The sequence below is a fragment of the Xenopus laevis genome, chromosome 6S, assembly GCF_017654675.1.
Source record: "Xenopus laevis strain J_2021 chromosome 6S, Xenopus_laevis_v10.1, whole genome shotgun sequence".
NCBI lineage: Eukaryota > Metazoa > Chordata > Amphibia > Anura > Pipidae > Xenopus > Xenopus laevis.
Genome location: NC_054382.1, coordinates 64,023,808 through 64,043,977, shown reverse-complemented (window position 1 = coordinate 64,043,977; position 20,170 = coordinate 64,023,808). Strand labels below are relative to the sequence as shown.

The 20,170-nt window shown below is 36.8% G+C and overlaps 1 protein-coding gene across 1 annotated transcript in view; it reads left to right on the top strand.

Moving 5' to 3' along the window:
* Positions 1–17,532, top strand: part of ankh.S (ANKH inorganic pyrophosphate transport regulator S homeolog) — an 83,367-nt gene extending 65,835 nt beyond the window's left edge. Inside the window, 6 exon segments of the mRNA NM_001090455.1 lie at positions 1,534–1,626; positions 2,571–2,666; positions 11,190–11,319; positions 12,702–12,825; positions 14,155–14,254; positions 14,631–17,532. Coding sequence (NP_001083924.1) covers positions 1,534–1,626; positions 2,571–2,666; positions 11,190–11,319; positions 12,702–12,825; positions 14,155–14,254; positions 14,631–14,744 — 657 coding nt within the window. The 3' untranslated portion in view covers positions 14,745–17,532.
* The last annotated feature ends 2,638 nt before the right edge of the window (positions 17,533–20,170 follow it).

The following is a 20,170-nucleotide window of genomic DNA, read 5'->3' as shown; positions in this document are numbered from 1 at the left end:
TTTAATAAGGTCAAATATTTAGGTGTACTAGATAGACACTGACAATTCCCATAGTTATTTTATTTTGATATTCTATTTCTGATCTATGAGGGTTAGTTATAATTCATACTATACATATACTGTATGAAATAAGACCTATATTGGTGCATATGATGAAATAGCAAACTATTGCATAAATGAATGGAGAAAAGAGTCAGTGTTCAAAGTAAATTTGGTCAATGGCAAAGGGATGACTTACTTTACTGTAACTGTACTGTAACACTGGATAGAAATCTCATCTCCATTCAACTGCTTATTTGTACCTTATTAATCCACCATGGATAATATAGTATGTGCTGTAGTTAATGGCTAATACAAAGGAACTGCTTTACTTTACTGTTCTGGAAAGCTTGGGTATACATAACAAATTAAATATGGACGTATATGTTGCTTTTAAACCAAGTGTTACTGTAGAAACCATTCTTTGTGCAAAATTTTCTCATGTTCCTGCAGTTTGAAAGAGCGACTCCATTGATCAATGTCCATTAAGTTAATGTAATTGCTCATGTGCAGTGTCTGTGCTCCCATGAAACAGGACGGGGGTTTCCAGTGCATTTAGGAGAAGAGATTGTAATCAAGGCATGACATGCAATGTTTACTCTAAATTGGTGTAAAATTGGCTCAATAAACCTGTGGTGCTTATCCAGCTTTAAATGTATTAGGTTTTGGGCCAACTAGCCTAAAGGTCCCCATACACGGGCCGATAAAAGCTGCCGACAGACCGAGTCGGCAGCTTATTGGCCCATGTGTGGAGCCATCCAACGGGTGTCACCGATCGATATCTGGCCGAAAATCGGCCATATGTTGATAGGGCAGGGTAAAAAATCCCGTTGGATCGCGGGCGCATCTGTTTGTTTTTGCGGTCCCGCAATCTGACCGCCCGTATTGCCTGCATCACCTCAATGTGGGCATATCAGGGATAGATCCGCTCATTTGGCAACATCACCAAACGAGCGGATCTCCCTATATATGGCCACCTTTGGAATGTGCAAAATATGAATAATTAAGAGAGTTAAGGAATTTTGTATTTATTAAGTTGAATTATGGAAAGAGAAAATGTATTTTGCTAATAAATACACATTCAGCTACTACAGCACTACAATTCCCTGCATTCTCCAGCATCTCATACTATAAAAGAGTTATTACATCACAGGTTCAACATCATTGCTCTATGGACTGTATAACTGACCTCCGACATTTACTGCTTAGAAAGATAAATGCCAAAAACATTTAAGTAACTAATTTAGCACTAGTACTAATTTAATTAATCACTAATTGTTAGTAAACAAGCTCTCATGTTTATGTCATTAACTTTAATATGGAACTACTTCTTAAGAAAAAAATGTTCTTCTTCCTACCCTGACAGTTTGATTTTGTATTTCTAGAAGAGCACAGAAAAGCACAGGACCTTTCTCAGCTAATAGGGGAAAATGAAATGTAAGGGGAACTTTTTTTACACTTAAAATCTAATAATGGATCTTGTGCATTTTTCAGGCAGTGGCTATCCTTACTGCTACATACCCAGTTGGACACATGCCATATGGATGGCTGACAGAAATTCGGGCTGTCTACCCTGCTTTTGACAAGGTAAAGATAACTAAACAATAGACTGGATTCAGTCCTTATGTTTAACCACTCAGTCACTTATATTATTTAAATTGATTCAGAAACAAAACTTGCAGCTTTCTTCTGCTACTGTGTAAGTCTTTATTAAGTGTTTGGAGCACTGTTTTCCAGCTATATGAGAGAGCAGGTATAACAATAGATTGACATTCCTCCACTCAGGGCCCAGACAGACTATGGTGTATTAACCCTCCCTAGTAATTTCTGAATTATAGTGGCCTCTGAATAGGTTAAAAGATTTTGTTGGCAGGGTAAATGCACACTTTAGAATAACTTTAGTGCATATTCTACCAGCTTCTCTGCAGCCTTCCTCCACATCTCACACGGGCATTGATTCCTGCCACTCCCTGAACAGAAACAAGTTAGATCAGACAAATGGTGATTAAACACAATAGCACAGAGGTTGGGAAAGGTATCTCCAACCTCTCTCATCTGCACAAAACAATAAGATTTGATTAAAAATAACATATGAAGCAGAGTTATTTTAAATGTGACAGGTGGCTGAATATGTTTATACTTAACCAGTACATTAGCAGCCCTATTTCATCACTCATCACTTCAGGACCCCCATAAAGACAAAAAACACTTCATCTATGAGTTCAGCAGTTGTTGACTCACACACAAAAACAAATATGTAATTGCTCAAACATATTAGGTTAATTAAATAGCAATCATTATAAAAAATGTCCCACTCACACTAGATATAACTTTCCTATCTTAACCATCAGGCTATATTTGATTAATTTAACTCTTTGCTTTCTTATGCATTTCTTGTTTAGTAGTTGTATATCTTTTTATGTACACTGTGTATAATTGGGTTTACTTATATTGTTTATATAGCAATAAAATGCTAGGCCAAATTGTATATTTCTGAGTAAAGGTAAAGAAACCTGTTTATTTTTTTGCAGAGTAACCCAGGCAGTAAATTGGCGAACAGCAGCAACCCAGTGTCTAAAACCCATATCAAAAACTTCACATTTGCTTGTATGGCACTTTCGTTAACGGTAAGAAGAATGCAGTTAGTAGGTTAAACCGGCTAATTTTGTAGATTCAATATGTAGTTTTTCTTTAGTCGGCAGCGATGTTTCCTCTGAATCCTTTGCGGCTTCAACTTGGGAGTCAACTTGGGAGTGCAATTTTAAAAACTATGGGCACAGTTCATAATAAATGCAAAATCTTGTGTTTTCAAACAAAATTATTTGTGCACACCACTGGCTTCAAAATGTGTGTGTGCGCACAAAAGCTTAGTGGGGACATTGATTGGAATTGTTTTTGCTGTATCTTTCCCTCTAATAGCCTTGATTATGTGAAATGGCTTTCTATGGGAAACCTTTAAAAGAAAATAAATAATATATTTAGCTGATGTATTGCTTTAGGAATATAATTTACACTGGAATGGGGAATAAGTTAAAAGTTTCCTTTCTTTTATTTTATGTGTATGGTATACATATCAGCATAATATAATGTATGGTACTTTGAGATGGAACCCAACATGGATCTGCATTCCAAAAGTGCCCCAATTATTTTTTTTTCTTTAGTAGCTAACCCCTGCTGATCTCTTGCAAATTAAGCCTAATACAGACTTTAAATACATGGTTTATTTGCACCCCAGCATGCTGCTCCTATGCTCATCAGAATGCAAGTAGTTGCAGCCACTTTAGTTTAATGTCAATTGGAGAACCATATCCTGCAGAGTGTATGTATCCTGATAGGTGCAAAATGCTCTGACATAACATAATTACTGAGCATTATTTCCTAAAGCATGTCCTACCAAGAAACTTGTAATTTGAAGGTATTTAAGTCAACATCTCTGCTGTGCAATTCCAGACATGTGTAATGGCCAGTGCCCTGTTAAAAAAGAAGTAAAGGCTTGTAGCACTTGGGAGTGCCAAATGTTAGGCAGCCCCAAGTGATTGTATTGACTTACCTGAAACACCGGGCTGGTGCTCCTATCAGCAGAAAACTGCACCGGCCCGGGGTTATACCAGTGAGCACCAAAGAGCGATGTTCCATCCTCCTCTTTCTTTGTGCGGCTGCGTATGCGCAGTAGAAAATACCATCAACATGACCTAAAGGCAACTCTTAGAAGCTTATTTATAAAAGGTCGGATTTTAGTGGTTTTAGAGGTTTTTGAAACCACAATTAAATTATAGAAAGTACAAAGGAATAAAAAAAAGACCTGAACGATCTGAAAAAAATCTGAATACTGTGAAAAGCTCAAAAAATTCTAGATTTTCAGACAATTCATAGCAAAAAAAAATCCCCAAACCTCTAACATTCTGATTGGTTTGAAAATTTCTGCAGCACCTTGACCATTTTTATTTGTTGAAGTTTAGCATGAAAGGCTTTTGTGGCGTTTACACTTCATAAATCTTGAATTTTTAGAGCTTTTTAGAAAAATAGGAAAACCACACATTTTTTGTTATTTGTGTAAAAAAAAACACAATTCAGTTGTTAGTAAATGGGCTCCTTAATGCACATTAATATTTTAAAGAGTAGTTTTTTAGACATGTTTATGTTGGCGTTTCCTTTCTTTTTGTTGGTTATCTGTATGTAACTAAATCTATTATTGTAAAAGTACATAAAGATGTGCATTATTTAAGCCCTCTGCAAAACTGGTCAATCTGTTCCTTTACCAACTATATAACATTCATAAAAATACAAACACATATGGTCACACACACTTTTATCAAACCCTATTATCTTTTAAAACAATGTTGAATAAGAGGGAATATTGTAGCAGATAAATATCACACATGCCAATTCAATGTCCATGTAATACATGATTTAGGTTCCACATATATAATATAACAGCACATCATAGTTTGAATGGTTCCTTCATAATAACTTCCTTGGCTAATTCAGATAGGAACATTCAAAATTTACAGTTAACAAAAAAATTCTGGAGACTAATTTTCTTATTTCAAAATGTGTGACTTGTTAGCTCTGAACTGTGGATAGTATTATTGGATTATTCTGGCAATAAACTGGCCAAATAAAGGCATATCATATCCCGTAGCATCTTTAATCCATGGGCATAAATGATTTGCTGCAAATGAATCAGATATGAATGCCTTTATTGAATTTGGGCACTAGAAGTGATGCCATTCACACAATTGCAAAAAAGAAGCAACTAAGTCGGTACCAAATTTGACAATGGTATTCTGGGAGAAAACTGGAATTTGGGTAAAATATGGCAATTTGCCAAGTAAATAAATGGATCATGGGTAGCAAAAGAGACCCAGTATTCTAGCAAACACATTTGCTGATAAAAAAGCAAGAGAATGTCTTCACCGATGTTGCACATAGCAGTTTCTCACACCCATGTATGTCTATTCATATCATTCTTTTGGTGCGGGAAAGTGAGTGCCAGAAGTCTTCTTCTTAGAGACGATTGTACTTACTCAGGGTCACATTCAGGTGGGTGTAGAAGAACCAGCTGTAGACTTGGCTTTCACACTCATTAAAAATGATGTATGTTAAAGGGGATCCATCACCCAAAAAAATATTCCAAATCCTATTTTATCACATTAGTCAAGCAAAATTAACTTTAACTACACAATGTCAATTATTTGAATCTTGTTTCCTTCAGTCTGGGAACTCATAATTATAGCAAGCAGGCAGGCGCAATTTTGTGGACACTATTATTAAGGCAAGTCTTGCATCATTTCAGAATCTTGTTTGTGCACCAGAATGGGGGACCTGATGTCCATCCCCATGCCCTGGTTACACAATTAAACATTGAAGAGAACTGGGGAATGTGGGGAGTGCTGGGACATCTAGGAAGTACTGAATGGAAAGTGAAAGTAATTGTCTGCCCCGTCTCTATGGCCATGGCATAGAGGAGTGGCAGACAATATTTGATTGACAGCTGAGATTTTAAATTAGTTTACAACAGCTATGAATGCTTTAATAAAAAATAGAAATTGGATTTCATGTTTAATTTGAAAAGGACTTTTATTATACAGATTTTTGTGTCTGGGTCACAGGTCCACTTTAAACAAATTACATGTCGCAATCCTGGGCAATCGGGCAAAAATGGGGAGGAGTGATTGCCTTGGATCACTTATATAATGTCTTCTACATGCAGTGACTGTGAAGGGGCAGGTATTGTTGGAGAGGAGATGTTAGATCTTGTGATTGTGGCATGCACTCATGCACATTTATTCTTCTGAGATATGCTTTGCTTGATTTGCAGAAACAATGCAGTTTTCAGTGATTTGCTTCAGTTGCTCTGTTTTCCACACTCTCTCTATAAGAGCACTGCTGTGTATGTGGGTGGAAAAAAGATGCTGAATCATTGTGGAACTGCTGATCATGCCTGTTGCCACACGGTATCTCTGTTTTTGCATAATTCGTTCCAGTAGAATAGAACTGGAAAAAGAGTCAGGTGAATGGAAATAGAGAAGAGGGATTTATTGTTTATTACACAGAGCAGATAATGACTATGAGTCAGACAATCAAAGCTGAGCCATGTTTATCTGATGTTTTGTGAGGCAACTGTAGATTTATATAGTTTAACATTAGTGCCTAGATCAAAGAGTAGTTATTTATGGCATAAATGTAGGAAAACACAGGCTAGTAAAACAATTATACATAGCAAATTTCAGAGTTTTATATAAATATCTCGAGATTCCCAGCAGAACTTTCTATAAAACGTCATTGTTGCTGTCACTGAGAAAGAATGCACTTGACTGGCAGCTGTTTGAACTTATTGCCGTGGAAACAAACTCAGACAAGAAACATTTTACTGCCTGACACATTTCACCCTTGGTTAAAAATAAATATACACACTTGTGTGAAATCCCCCAAGTCTTGCAGGAGATATGAATGCGTTGTGAGAAAGTAAAAGAATACGCAGATTCACACATACAGATTGCTCGGTAGAATTCTATTAAGCTTTAGAAGCAACAGAATATTATTTCTGCATTCTCTTTCTCAATGAAATTCCTGTTTCTAGAGCTGGTTGGTATTTGCCACTATTCTTTGTAAATGTAGTAAGGGTCAAATGTTACTGAGTGAGTTACAAGTGTTTGTGGTTAAGCCTTTTATGAATTTACTGTTCACACATACTTAGTTTAGCAAGCCAATAAAATGCCACGAAAAGAACCACTGACAATCCTGATGATAAGAATGCGAGAGTGGCATTTCGATTCGCCGGACAATTTAAGAATTTACCGAAAAATTTATGAAACAGCGAAATATTCATGAAACGCATTGAAGTCAATGGGCGTCAAACAATTTTGACGGCCGCCAGTTTTGACGCGACAATTTTTATATGCGTGACTATTTCAATCAATGGGCGTCCGAATAATTTTGCTGTGCAACAATTTTATGAGCGCAGTTTTTTGTTGTGGCACATTTTATGCCGACGGAATTTCACCACAGTTTCACAAATTTATTTGTGGGCGGCGAAATGCAGAAATTCGCCCAAATCCATGCCTGCCGAATTTATTTGCCCATCACTACTGTACAGCCCTGAGCTGCACCTCATTCCCATAATTTTGCAAAAAACAAATTTCCAAACTTGCTTTGAAGTACTTCCATAATTAAAAAAAAAATGCTTTAATACATTAAACATATGCCTTCGATGTATCAGCTTGACAGACCATTGACTCAGTCCAGAAATCAAGAAGAAAGCGTCATTTAGAATTCAGGAGAACAGGCAAGCCTTGGGTTAGAGAAAAAGGAGTAGTTAACCCTAAAATGAATTGTTTGTATGCTGTGTAGAGAGTGATATTCTGAGACAGTTTGCAGTTGGTCTTCATTTTTTATTATTTGTTGTATTTGAATGATAAGGATATTTGTTCCACTACTTTACAATATGGAATTTCTGTTGTTTACTCATTAGGATATGTTTACAAGCTACTGTCACATAGCAGACTTGTGATGGTCACTGTGTAGTTCTCCAAACAGTTGTTGGTGTCCCAACATCCTCAGCAAGCATGGATTATTCCTATGACAGCTCAGAGTTTAATGTATAGGAAAGATTAACTCTGCTGTGCCACAGCTTAAAACTGCTTTTGCCTTTATTGTTTACTAATACGTCACATTTTCATAGACCAGAGTTTAGTTAGACAAAAGGTTGAACTTATTGCAGTGTTTTTTCAACCTTATTTGCTAGATACTGTAACTATATACACTTCTTTGTTGAAGGGGCCAACTAGAAATAGATTTAGTATAATTTGGATTTTTTTCACATATATTTTTCTCTAAAAATGTGTGATTTTTTAAAAATTTCTCTAAAACTCAAAAAATGTAAGTTTCAATAATTGTAAAAAACACAAAATCTCTAATACGAAAGTTCTAAAAGTAGTCAAGGTCCTTTAGAAGTCAATGGGAGCTGTGCAGATCCTATCGTACCTTTTTTTGTAACCATTCAGATTTTTTGAGGATTTTTTTTTCCACCAGTAATTGTCCAAAAAACTAAATTTTATTGATAGGTTTTAAAGGTATTCCTGTTTTTTGTGCATTGTTTAGCATTTTAATAATCAGATCTTTCATGGCATTCATGATTTTAGAGAAATAGAGTTTAATTGTGCGTTCAAAAAGTTGACCTTAAATAGATGGGTCTCCCACTAAACATATTGACAATGGTTGTTATGGGATTGATACTGAAGAACAAAGTGTAGCAGATTGTTGTGCCTTTCAGGATATAGGAGGGAGAAACATGGTAAAGGTATTAATGAAGAGTATATACAGTAGAAGTATGCATGTCTAGGTTTAAAATGAAAATGTAGAAAAGGAAAACACAAAAGGCAAATAAAATAAACCTGTATATACAGTATACTGAAAGCCCACTGAATTTAAAGTGTATAAATATTATGCCTGTAATTTTAAATGAATCAAATATTGTAGATTGTACAAATGTGCGGCTTCAGTAAGGAATCCTGGCACATGCTAAGTATAAGTCAGCAGCATTTCATAATGCTAATGAATGCAGAATAAATAATGCAGGGTCTTTTCACCTGCAAGGAGACTACTGTGCTCTGCTTGGCACCGATTGTAAGCTGATGTCTTGTCGGTCATTGTTGCCAAACAGCACATCCCAGCACTGCACCCTCTCTACAGTTACAATAATACTGATCAGGCCCAGATCTGTGGCGAGGGCCCCAAAATTGTAGGGGCGGGGGAGGGGTTGTGCACGTGAAGGTGGGTGGACGGGCTCTAGGAACATGCAGCCTAGGGGCACCTGTGTAGGAAATCCAGGCCTGAAAGTGATGTAAAGGTGATGACTTTATTGACTGAAATGATAATCATACCATGGTTTCATAACATTCCAGTTCCTTTTTCAAGGTTTTCCATGCTGATTATCATGCTATACCACACTAAAGTACTTACTTTCTGTAGTTTATTAGTGGCCTGCCTCGGCAGTGTCTTTGTCATCTTGTTTTTATTACAGAGACTGAGCTTTTACATTGTTTTATTACAGGCCAAATACCACAGCAAGTATTATATTTTGCATTCCACCTCTTCCTTTTAAATAGCAAAGACAAAAGGATAGACATAGTAAATTGTAGTAATTTTAAGCACAGTCTTCATTTTTAGCACCACTTAAAGGAGAAGTAAACCCTAAAAATGAATAGGGCTAAAAATGCCATGTTTTATATACTGAACTTATTGCACCAGACTAAAGTTTCAGCTTGTCAATAGCAACAATGATCCAGGACTTCAAACTTGTCACAGGAGTCGATCCCTAACTGACAGCAGCACAGAGCATGTGCAGTGAATCAGCAGAAAAGAAGATGGGGAGCTACTGAGGCATCTTTGGAGACATAGATCTTTACTGCAAAAGGGCTGTGTTTGCGTTGGGCTGGTACAGAAGCACAAAACATAATGTACAACATTTCTAGCCTACTTCCTTAGTTTAACTTTCCTTGTCCTTCAAAAATGTGCTGTAAACTGACCCCATCAGCTTTAAATATGTACAAACACCACATATAGGGCAAATTTACTAAAGGGCGAAGTGGCTAAAGCTAGCGAAAATCCGCCAGTGTGACCTACTCTAGTGCTACTTCGCACACTTATGCCAGGCGAAGTTGCGCTATGGCAAAGGGACCTAACTACGCTAATTCACTAAGTTGTGGATTTTCGTGAATGTTACCTCTTGCACCAGACTTTACTTCACTACCTCAGACCAGGAGAAGTGCAATAGAGGGATTGGTCCAAAAAAAGTTGAATTTATTTCGAAGTGCCAAAAAACGCTGGCGTCTTTTACTTTTTTAAGGGTGATAGGCTGAAAATGGGTACCCTCCTTCCCCCATACATTTGATAACATATGGCACCTAAACTATACTGTGGGCACATGTGTAGGGCATTAGAACACATTTATTAAGGTTCCCTAGCGCAAATTCAGAGATAAGTAAATTTGCCCCTTAGGGTTGCCACCTTTGTGCGGCTCACGATCCAGGCAGGGGACAGGGCCATGATGTCACCAGGGTGGGTCAGTGATGTTGTTGGCAGGGCTATGTCAATCAGGGGGGATCCTGCCCAGTTTTCCCTTTTTGAAAACCGGCCTTATCTTGACCCATGCAGCCCTTCTGAAAACCGAGCTGTCCAGGTCAAATCTGGACAGGTGTCAACCCTAACCACATATATTATAGACATTATGTAAAGAAACAATTGCTTAATGTTGCTTTTATTGAAAGAATTGTAAAATTCTGTGCCTCATATTGTGGGAGGTTGCAGGAAAGTAAGCGTGACATTCACATCAGGACTGTGAGAATGCTCCATAATGTCACAAACTGGCCTTGGATACACCAAGTATCCATGGGCACATGGAACTCTGGATTGAATTCAGCGTGCGCCAGTGATGACACTGGATCTGTATGTATCCTGTCCGCCTTCTCCCAGCAGGTGCACAGTGCAAGTAAATGTTAAAAAAAAAGAAATTAGAAATGCGCCCCTGATCACACTGGGCCCCTAGTATATAGCCTAGTGTAGCCTGTACATGAATCTGCCCCTGCATGGAAGATCATGTGTCAATAATACTTGTTAATAGGTAATAGATTGTTAGTTTTTCTTGTGTACAATATGTGTCTGCTTCACTGCTTGTCACTATTACTACCATAAATCAATAAGTCATTCTGTTGGCTACAATGCCTACTGTTGCATTGGGATTTTAAAAAAATATATTGGTCAGCATTACATTTTTTGGAAGGCACACATCAGTCATGTCTCCTACAGCACTGTGTGACTGCTATATTTGCATACTCGATAAAGAATGAATATTGAAGAATGATTTGCAATTGTAGTTGTCTTAGTATGTATTGTGTTTTTTATTGTTTAAGGGGTTTTTTGCTTAAAAAATATTTTAATATGAAGTAGAAAGAATTCATCTTCAATTGGCCTTCACTTTGTTTTCTCTTAGGCTTGAAAATTCCTGTTACATGTGTGTTGTACATAAATCAGCACAACAATACCCATTAAATATTTCATGGTTGCATATTTGTTTAAGCCTACTACAACAGAGGTACTGTATGTCCAGAGAATGGTTCTTTAATCTGCTATGTCTTGTCTTTTTTCAGCTCTGCTTTGTGATGTTCTGGACCCCTAATGTGTCTGAGAAGATACTAGTTGATATAATTGGAGTAGATTTTGCATTTGCTGAACTGTGTGTGATTCCATTGAGAATATTCTCCTTCTTCCCAGTACCAGGTAAGACTAATGTCAAGTAATTGTGATTAAGGGGCGTAATTAACAAGATAAAATGGGCAAATGGAGCATCAAGCCAAACACCATGTGATTTTTAACAAGTTTAAGTCAATTATACCCTTATGGGTTATTTAACAACCCTCCCAAAACCATCCCTTAACCAGTTGTGAAATCTCCTTTCTTCCAGTTTCAGTGAATTGTCCTGCAGCATTATATTCCTACAATGTGCTTATTTTATTAGTAAAACCAATCCATTAAGCCCTTTTAAAGGAGAAGGAAAGGTCAATGGCTAGTGATTATAATCATCAAGGGCTGGTGCTCCTGTTCACTAAAAACTGCACCAGGGTAATAATGTAGTAGTGTCACACAATCTTTTAACTCTGCAATGCATGAACACCCAGCCTGGGACCAAAGAGAAGATGGGAAGCGAAAGAAGACTGTAACATGGTGCTTCTCCAGAATTAGCCTGGGAAGGTGCAGTTTCCACTAAATAGGAGCCCTGGCCCCAGGTCTCAAGTAATTCATTAAAATCACTGGTGGGATAGCATGACACCTGCTGGTGATTATACCTTTCCCTCTCCTTTATCAGTTAATTAAATCTGATCAAAAATGAATGCAATGCCCTGTCCATTTTCCAGTTCTTCTCTGTCTCTTAGAGTTTAAGTTTTTAACTAAAACTTAAAACCACGTTTGCTACATCTTATTAGCATTTGCAGCTGTTGCATGGCTCTGATTCCTGTTTTTTTTACTGTTTTCTTGCCTAAAGTGGTATCTATCAAACAATTGTTGATTGACTGATTGACACTATGGCCTAGGGGAACTTTTATCCACATTGGACCTCATCTACCCAAGGCTTTCTGTAACGAGCAATAGTCTAATCTGATTAAACAGATTTACACATATACAAGATTACCTTTGTATTTAAATAAGGAAACCTTACTTGCTAAACCCTTTATAATGTTTCCAACAAATAGACCGAGGAGATCCGGTCACAGTGCATCCGATACCACAACACACTCCGTTCTCTGTCACTTGTCTGTCAGGAGTATGAATAATTAGGGGTATATGTATGTCTATGTTTATTTGAGTTGGGGGTTGTAATATAAAACAATTCCATGAATTTATTGCATTTGTATTTTTTTTACCAGTAGACTTCTTTTTCTTAATCTTGGGACCCCAGAGATGTCTGTACTACAGCTCCTAGCATTCGTCAACAAATTAATGCATTCTGGGCAGCCAAGGTTAAAAAAACAAGGCAGTAAAGCAATATTGCATGAATAAGTCTCCTTCAGGAACCCTAGCTGGGCAGTATTTCCCAGTTATTAGAAAAAGATTGTGGTCCATGAGTTTAGTCTTTTTGATTTTTTCCTTTTTCATTTACACAGTGACTGTGAGAGCACACCTAACCGGTTGGTTGATGACTCTCAAGAAAACATTCGTGTTGGCACCAAGTTCAATCTTAAGAATTATCGTCCTCATCTCTAGTCTTATTGTCTTGCCTTACTTGGGGTAAATTACTTATCTATAATTATCTATGTCTGTAGCAAATCAGCTTATATGTTATGTGCACTATTTTGGAGGAATTATATGTTTACTCGTGTAAGATTGCTGTGTGACAGCAGCGTTTTATTTAATTCACCTTTTTAACCACTGCATCTACACATTTGCTATTGTTCCAACTAAATACATTCAGTGTTTAGGGTCTGGAGTTCTGCCTAGGCTTAGATATACCTTTGTAAATGGTTAGGTGATCACAAACAGTTTATAACGTTGAGGTTTTCCTCTTTATCTGTTCTGCCTTGATACCTTTGATATCATATCTGGAACCACATCCACCTGATGTACACAGTCATAATCCCTACACTGAACAAAAATCTTTTGCTGGGGCAGTTGTAAATCTGCTTTCTACAACAGAACTGGCTGACCAGGAACCTACATATGCACAACAATTTCCAGTAACTCTAGACATTATGGTGACACACATTGAGTGATTGTGGCTAGAAATCATGACTCATGATCTTTGTGTGACTCTCAGGGTTATAGGTGCTTTTTAATATAAATTGTTGAATAGTTTTTTATGACCTTATTTGTATATGGACTGCTGCTTCACAATACACTTGCATCAGTAGCGCACACATTCTAAATGTATGTGGTTCAAAAGAAAAGTTTCAAGGTTAGATCTTCAATGCTTTTCTGCAGGATTTTTGGTTAAGTTATAGATTTAGCCAATAGAGGCTTTCTAGCTACCCCTTCCAATTTTGATATGATTTCTATTAAATACTAATTTTATGAGATATGGTGGACACCAGACTGAAGAGCAATCTGTAGGTGCCTAAAATAAGTCAATATGTTAGCAGCATGGATGTTGACAAAACATCTAAATTGCAACCCAGGGTGGGATGCATGAAAGATCCACATAGATACTTTAATATAAAATCATGATTACTCTTTTTTCTCCTATAATATGTACTTATGTAGTGATATGAACATTTGTATGTCTTACTGCTGAACCTAAATTAGAAACTGCAACCTGCTATTATTCGTGTCTGTCTTCTGTCAGGGAGAAGCAGTGGCATTATAGGACATAGACCTAATTTTAGACCAAATGTTTTCTGGTTTCTCCAAGAGGTGCAGGAATTTCTCTTCTGTGTCAGAGCTAACAAGAATCGCAGCTAACCAGCTGTATAACAGAATGAACTGCAGAACTAATGGTTTTTTTGGATGTCAGGGATAAAGTACTGTCTAAAGGTCCAGGGATAAAGGTCCTATTATAACTTTAGAAAACAATACCTGCATTGTATTTCTAGTAAATAAAGCTTTTTTTCTTGATATTCACAGGGTCCATGGAGCCACCTTAGGTGTAGGTTCTCTTCTAGCTGGTTTTGTAGGAGAATCTACCATGGTTGCTATTGCATCATTATATGTATATCGAAAGCAGGTAAGAATTACTCTCTAATGCGAGAAAAATAATAGATGTATTACCAGAGTTTTTAATAATATATTAGTTGTCATGTTCTTACAAATTCATTACTTTGAACACTAAATATTAAATATGTATAAGTATTTTTAACACAATAATGAATCTGAAAGGTGCCAATACAAAAATTCCACCTTTTTGTTAAAGGTTTATCTTGCTTCCCCACTGGCAGGAGAAATGTGAAATATGAATGTGTCCATGATGCAGTAACAGAATGCAATTCAAAACTGTTGCTGAAGTCTTATTAAGACAAAAATTGTTACAATCACAGTTGTATGATCCAGGGATATTGATCGTGTTCTCAACCTTTTTAATGGTTTCTCTTGACGCCTTCTAGAAAAAGAAGAGCGAGACAGAAAATGCCGTGGAAGGAGAAGACTCTGCAATGACAGACCTACCGCACAATGAAGAGCTTACAGACATAGTTGAAATAAAAGAGGATGGAGAATGAGTCGGACTTTGTATTTCAGTGCTCTTTGCGAGAGCAGATACAATGTTGCTCCATGCCTTTTTTCAAGCTATTTTTATTTTTAAAAGGAATTTTAGGTTAAAAAGACACTTTTTTTTTTTTTTTTAGCATACTGGGTATGCGTACCATAGAGAGGGCCTAACAAAAGCTCTTGCTTACACAAATGGTACAGTCAACTTTACAGCCTATGGACTTAAAAGTGGCAATATTGTAATGAAGAGACTTTTCCTTCTTACATACATGAAACGTCATTGACCAGTCCCCCAACTAAGCATCAGCTAAAGCTCTGCTGGTAACAAAGCTGCCATCCTATTGTTGGGATCAGATTATCTAAGTTTCTCCTTTTAAGATCATAGATCATATGACAGAATACCAGTGATAGCCGAAGCCTTGCAATGCTTTCACTGTCTGCCTGTTTGTCTTTGGCAGTTATGTCTTGTCACCATACTTGTCTGTTTATTGCAGTCCACTTATAAGTTAAAAAGGGATTTCTATTATTGTTATAATTACTAGGTAACAGTGTTTTTATACCACACAATAATTTTTCCCATAAATAATTTTTTTTTTAATTTTTTTCAGTGAAAAATCCTTGACTTAAACTGTGCAACTCTTTAATCATTTTTTCTGTAGTTTACCAGTAGTTCATTGACTTGCACTGTTTATTAGGTTATGTGGTAGCCTCTCATACCCTCAGTATTTATTCGTTTATAGAGTGAACCGATTGCCTAACTGCTGATAGATTTAAGCTACTACACACATTTTAGTGCTACAAGCATTTATTATATTTATCTTTAATATATCATTTTAAAATGGCACAAGAGTATTAATCTCCATATTATCCCTTGTCAGGAGCTATTGGAATTAAACAACATGGCAAGCTAATATCATTAGTACAGGTAAAATATAAAATCAGACACAAACTCAGTACCTGTACAATGTCATATTGGAAGGCACGGGTCTTATTAGACTGATTGTTTTTGGTTTATTCAGTGCCATTAGTTATTTTACCTTAACCTTTAATAAACTATATATACTGGATGCTACCCAAGTTTTCAGAAAACACATTCCCACATAATAGGGTACTAATATAACAGTAAACATGAAGACTATACATACTCTACATTCCCACTTGCCTTATAAAATTAAGTATGGGCCATTCCAATTAAATAGTCCAATACACATTGTTGGAACATTAAACTACACACCCAGCTGGATTTACCCCTGGGAAGCCCCAGGGCCAGCATCCTCCGGCGCCCCCTCCCTCCTACAGGATGGAGCACATTTGCATCCTCCATAAAGGAGCACTTAGCCTAGCGCTTAGAGGTGCCAAATCAAGCAAACTACCCTTGCAGCAGATCGCCATACTGCCCTAGGCCCTGCCTTTATGGCCTCACTGCAAATCTGGGCCTGTACACACCCCCAACATATGTTGAGACATTAAACTGCAGTGGAAGCAGTTTAGCACACAGAAAAAATGAATGGTGGGAACAATAGACAGAAGGGGTCATTTGCGAAGCTCGACACAAAGTGCAAAAAATATTGTTAAAAAGTGTTTCCTAACCATGTACTTCCCCCACAAATACAGCAATGACTCCATTAGTCAGCACTGTATTAGTAAAGGGGAGGCTCCTGGGCATACCCACTCCAACCCCCTACCCATCCCATTAATTATGCTTCCTTCAGATGCACAAGTTAGGTAGCGGAAGGAGGCACAACCCGCAAAGAGGCACTGTCCTTACCAGTCACCCTATGGTAGACGTTCCAGATTACCCCAGGATGCGAGATGTTTGCTAGGGTAATCTGGAATGTCTGCCATATGGTGACTGGTAAGGACAGTGCCCCTTTGTGGGTTGTGCCTCCTCTGCGAGAAGTGTACTCATACTTCCTTTAGCGCTTCAGCATTGGAAACCAGAGTTTTGTTAATGACCCCTAGAGGGTCCCCAAAGTCCCTGTGTTTGGTAGCTCCATATCCACCACCATAAAAGTCAGAGAAAACTGTTTTTCATACAGTATAGAGTAGTACCATCTACTAAAAAAATATAGCCAATGGTGGAATTATCCATACTTAGAACATTATAGGTCAAATTTACTTTTTTTTCTAAATTTCCAAAATATGGAAGTAAAGCCATAATACATGGCTTAAATATGGGAGTACTAGAAGGCTGCAGTTGTGACTATAGCTACAGCTATATGGCTGCAGCTGTGAACCTTATTTATGAAACCTTGATTATCAAATTATTGAGTGCCATCTGTCTCATAAACCATTAGAATGGGATAACTGTGTGGTATAAAATCACATTATGTGCATTATCTATACCATATGTTCTTCACCTGCCTTGTTCCATGTTGGTGTTAAATGTTATCTGTTGTGGTTTTTTTTGTCATTATCATTAATAACGCCACCTCCTTCTGGCTGTAAAGAACTGAATATCTTTCTGGACACAGAAGACAAAGTGGAATATTTTTTTTAATAATATTTTTTTCTCGCGGTACTTGACTAGAAATATAATCAGCAGTATTTTTTTGAATATTTGTGAATATATTTAAAACCTGTGTGGGTTTAAGGCTGAAGAAACTACTCTTAAAATTTCAAGGGAAAAAAAAAAGTATTTGAATGTATTGGCAACAGTTATTGGATGTTTGCAGAATATTTGGAAGAGTGAGATTCATTTTGTGTAGAATTTAAAGGGAATGATAAAAATAATCTTTAAAACTGGATAGAATAAAACTATTTGTGTATTGTATATACAATTAAAAGTATATACAGCTACTTCTTATCTGATTGCAGTCATTTGTTTTGCTGGATCTGGGAGACATCACTTGATCATAAATATGATATAGCTGAGAAGTATTACTGTATGAAAGCAGCAGAGAGTTGTACTAATTCATGTAGGCTTAGAAAAGTAGGATGCACCCACATTGCACCCATTATTTGCCTTCCCTGTTATGACCTGAAATTTATTTTTAATCCCTACTGACTTAAAGAAGTGTTTCCTTGTGTTCTATTTTAAGCAACAAATTGGACAGTAGTGCTCAATGGCAGACAAAATATTTTCCTGCATAAAAGGGGCATACATTCTAGTGGTAAAATATAACTACACCTTCCCCTACACTACATACCATAGATTTGGACAAGGGGACAAACACTAAAGACATTGGAGGACATTATGTTTGAATCAACTAAAAATGACCTTGCCTATGGTTAATTTCACTGAATTACCCCTCTCTCTAGTGTATGGATAATTAGGCACTGATGCTAACTTAAAGAGCAAGTTCATAAACTTTTAATATTTCATAAATTGGCAGAGTCTATGCACCTTTCTAACTGGTCTTCATTATCGATATTGCATGATGTTTACATTATTAAAGGAGAACTAAACCCTAACCCCTGGCCATCCTCCGCATCAGCATACATTTCTTGGCTTAGAAAACGAGGGAGCAGAACCTCATTCTGGCATCGTTGGTGGCTCATAGTTTATCTATTATTATTCCCAGTAGACAGAGAATCTACCAAGCCAACCTTTAAAGACATGTCTACGCTTAAGGGGATCTAAGCCCAAACTAGGAACTGATGTAAACTTAGGGTGTTTCTCTGAGTAGTTTTGCAATATGCATTCATTTTTTTTTATTGTAGAAGTTTCATTATTTGATTTTAGATCTACTTTAACATCATCAAAAAAGGTGATTGCATTTTTTATACAAATCTTATTACTGCAAACCTGAGACAATTTAGCCCAGAGATGTAAAGTTGCTCTATGGGAGCTCTACTCCATGAGGCCAATCCATAGGCTTTTGCATGGGTTAAAAATCCAGTCTTGCCTGAAGGGGATGGTGACCACGAGGGAATGTGCTTCCAAATAAAGCAAAAATGTGTGTTGTGTATATAATAAGCATGCAAATACTTGCCATTTCTGTAGAACAGTTTAAACATGTCTTACTACTCCCCAATCTTGCATTTCTAATCATTTGACTATGTGCCTTCTGGACATATTCCACTGCAAATGAGACACAGCATATTAAGCTTCTATGGGGCTGTTCACAAAACGGATTCAAATGCAATGGTTGAGGGAAGGTGTAGCATCATGCAGATTGCTGACCTGAATGTATAGATGTATTCCATGGTTCTGCAAGAAAGGTGTAGTGGAATGCAGGTTTAGAGGCATATTTGTTTTAAAGGAAAACTATACCTTCAGAATGAATACTTAAAGGGAATGAAAGGCAAAAAACTAAAATCCCCTTTTTACTGTAATGAAAAATAAATCTATCACCAATATACTTTAATTAAAAAATGTGTATAGTTTTTATAAGAAACCTAACTGTATGCAGTGAAATTCCTCTTTACTTGCTCTGACTGCTGCAGATAGGAAACTTCAGACGGTCCCTAACTGCTCTGAAGGGAAACAATTATACTTTCAAATGGCAGGGAGAAGCCCCCCCACCTTACTTCCCTGAACTTGAGCAGTTTTGTTTGTTTCCCTGAAAAGTAGCTGGCGACCGTGTAGAGATTGATATTCACAGACCCAGTGCAGTCTGCATATTCTGATTATTAATCAGTCTCAGCTTCTATGGCAAATATCATTTGGCTTGTGCTGTTTTGATAATTTATGACGATCCCTAAGCTTAAAGAGATACTGACACCTGAAATTAAACTTTTTTTTACATCTATTATAATATTGGCTTTGCAAGCTACTTCTAACTTTGCCATAAAGTATTTGCATGATGCTTTTGCATTACCTGTCTGATCCCCCATGTTCCTGTATGAGGGGGCTGCCATATTTGTGCAGCAGGAGTCCGTTAGCATTAGAAACTGTAACTAACAGGCTGAGATGGGACAGTCAGGTTGGCAAAGTCAGAGTGTCAGAGAGTCAGGCTTAGGAACTTCAACTAACAATTACTTACAAAAACAAACCTCTCAGCAAAAAATGATCAACATGACCTATAGGTAACATTTAATGTACATTCATATGCCAAAATTCATTTTTTAGTGTCAGTATCACTTTAACCTCCCAACTGAAGCCCAGACTACACATACATAATTTTTTACCAAGCACCCGTGAAAGCATAAGTGGTTGGAGTGCAGGTACCATTGGACATATATATATATATTTATATATATATATATATATATATATATATATATATATATATATATATATATATATATATATATATATATATATATATATATATATATATATATATATATATATATATATATACACACACACACACACATTTATTTTCCTACCAGCAATTTAATTTAATTTTGTTGGAAGGGAACTTTAATTTGTGTCAGTACATTGTGCTCTTATAAATATACAAGGAATGTGCTGAAAAAGTAGTGTTTTGGGTTGGTTTATTGAAAACATCACCAGATAGATATTCTACTATCTATATTCTATTCCTGC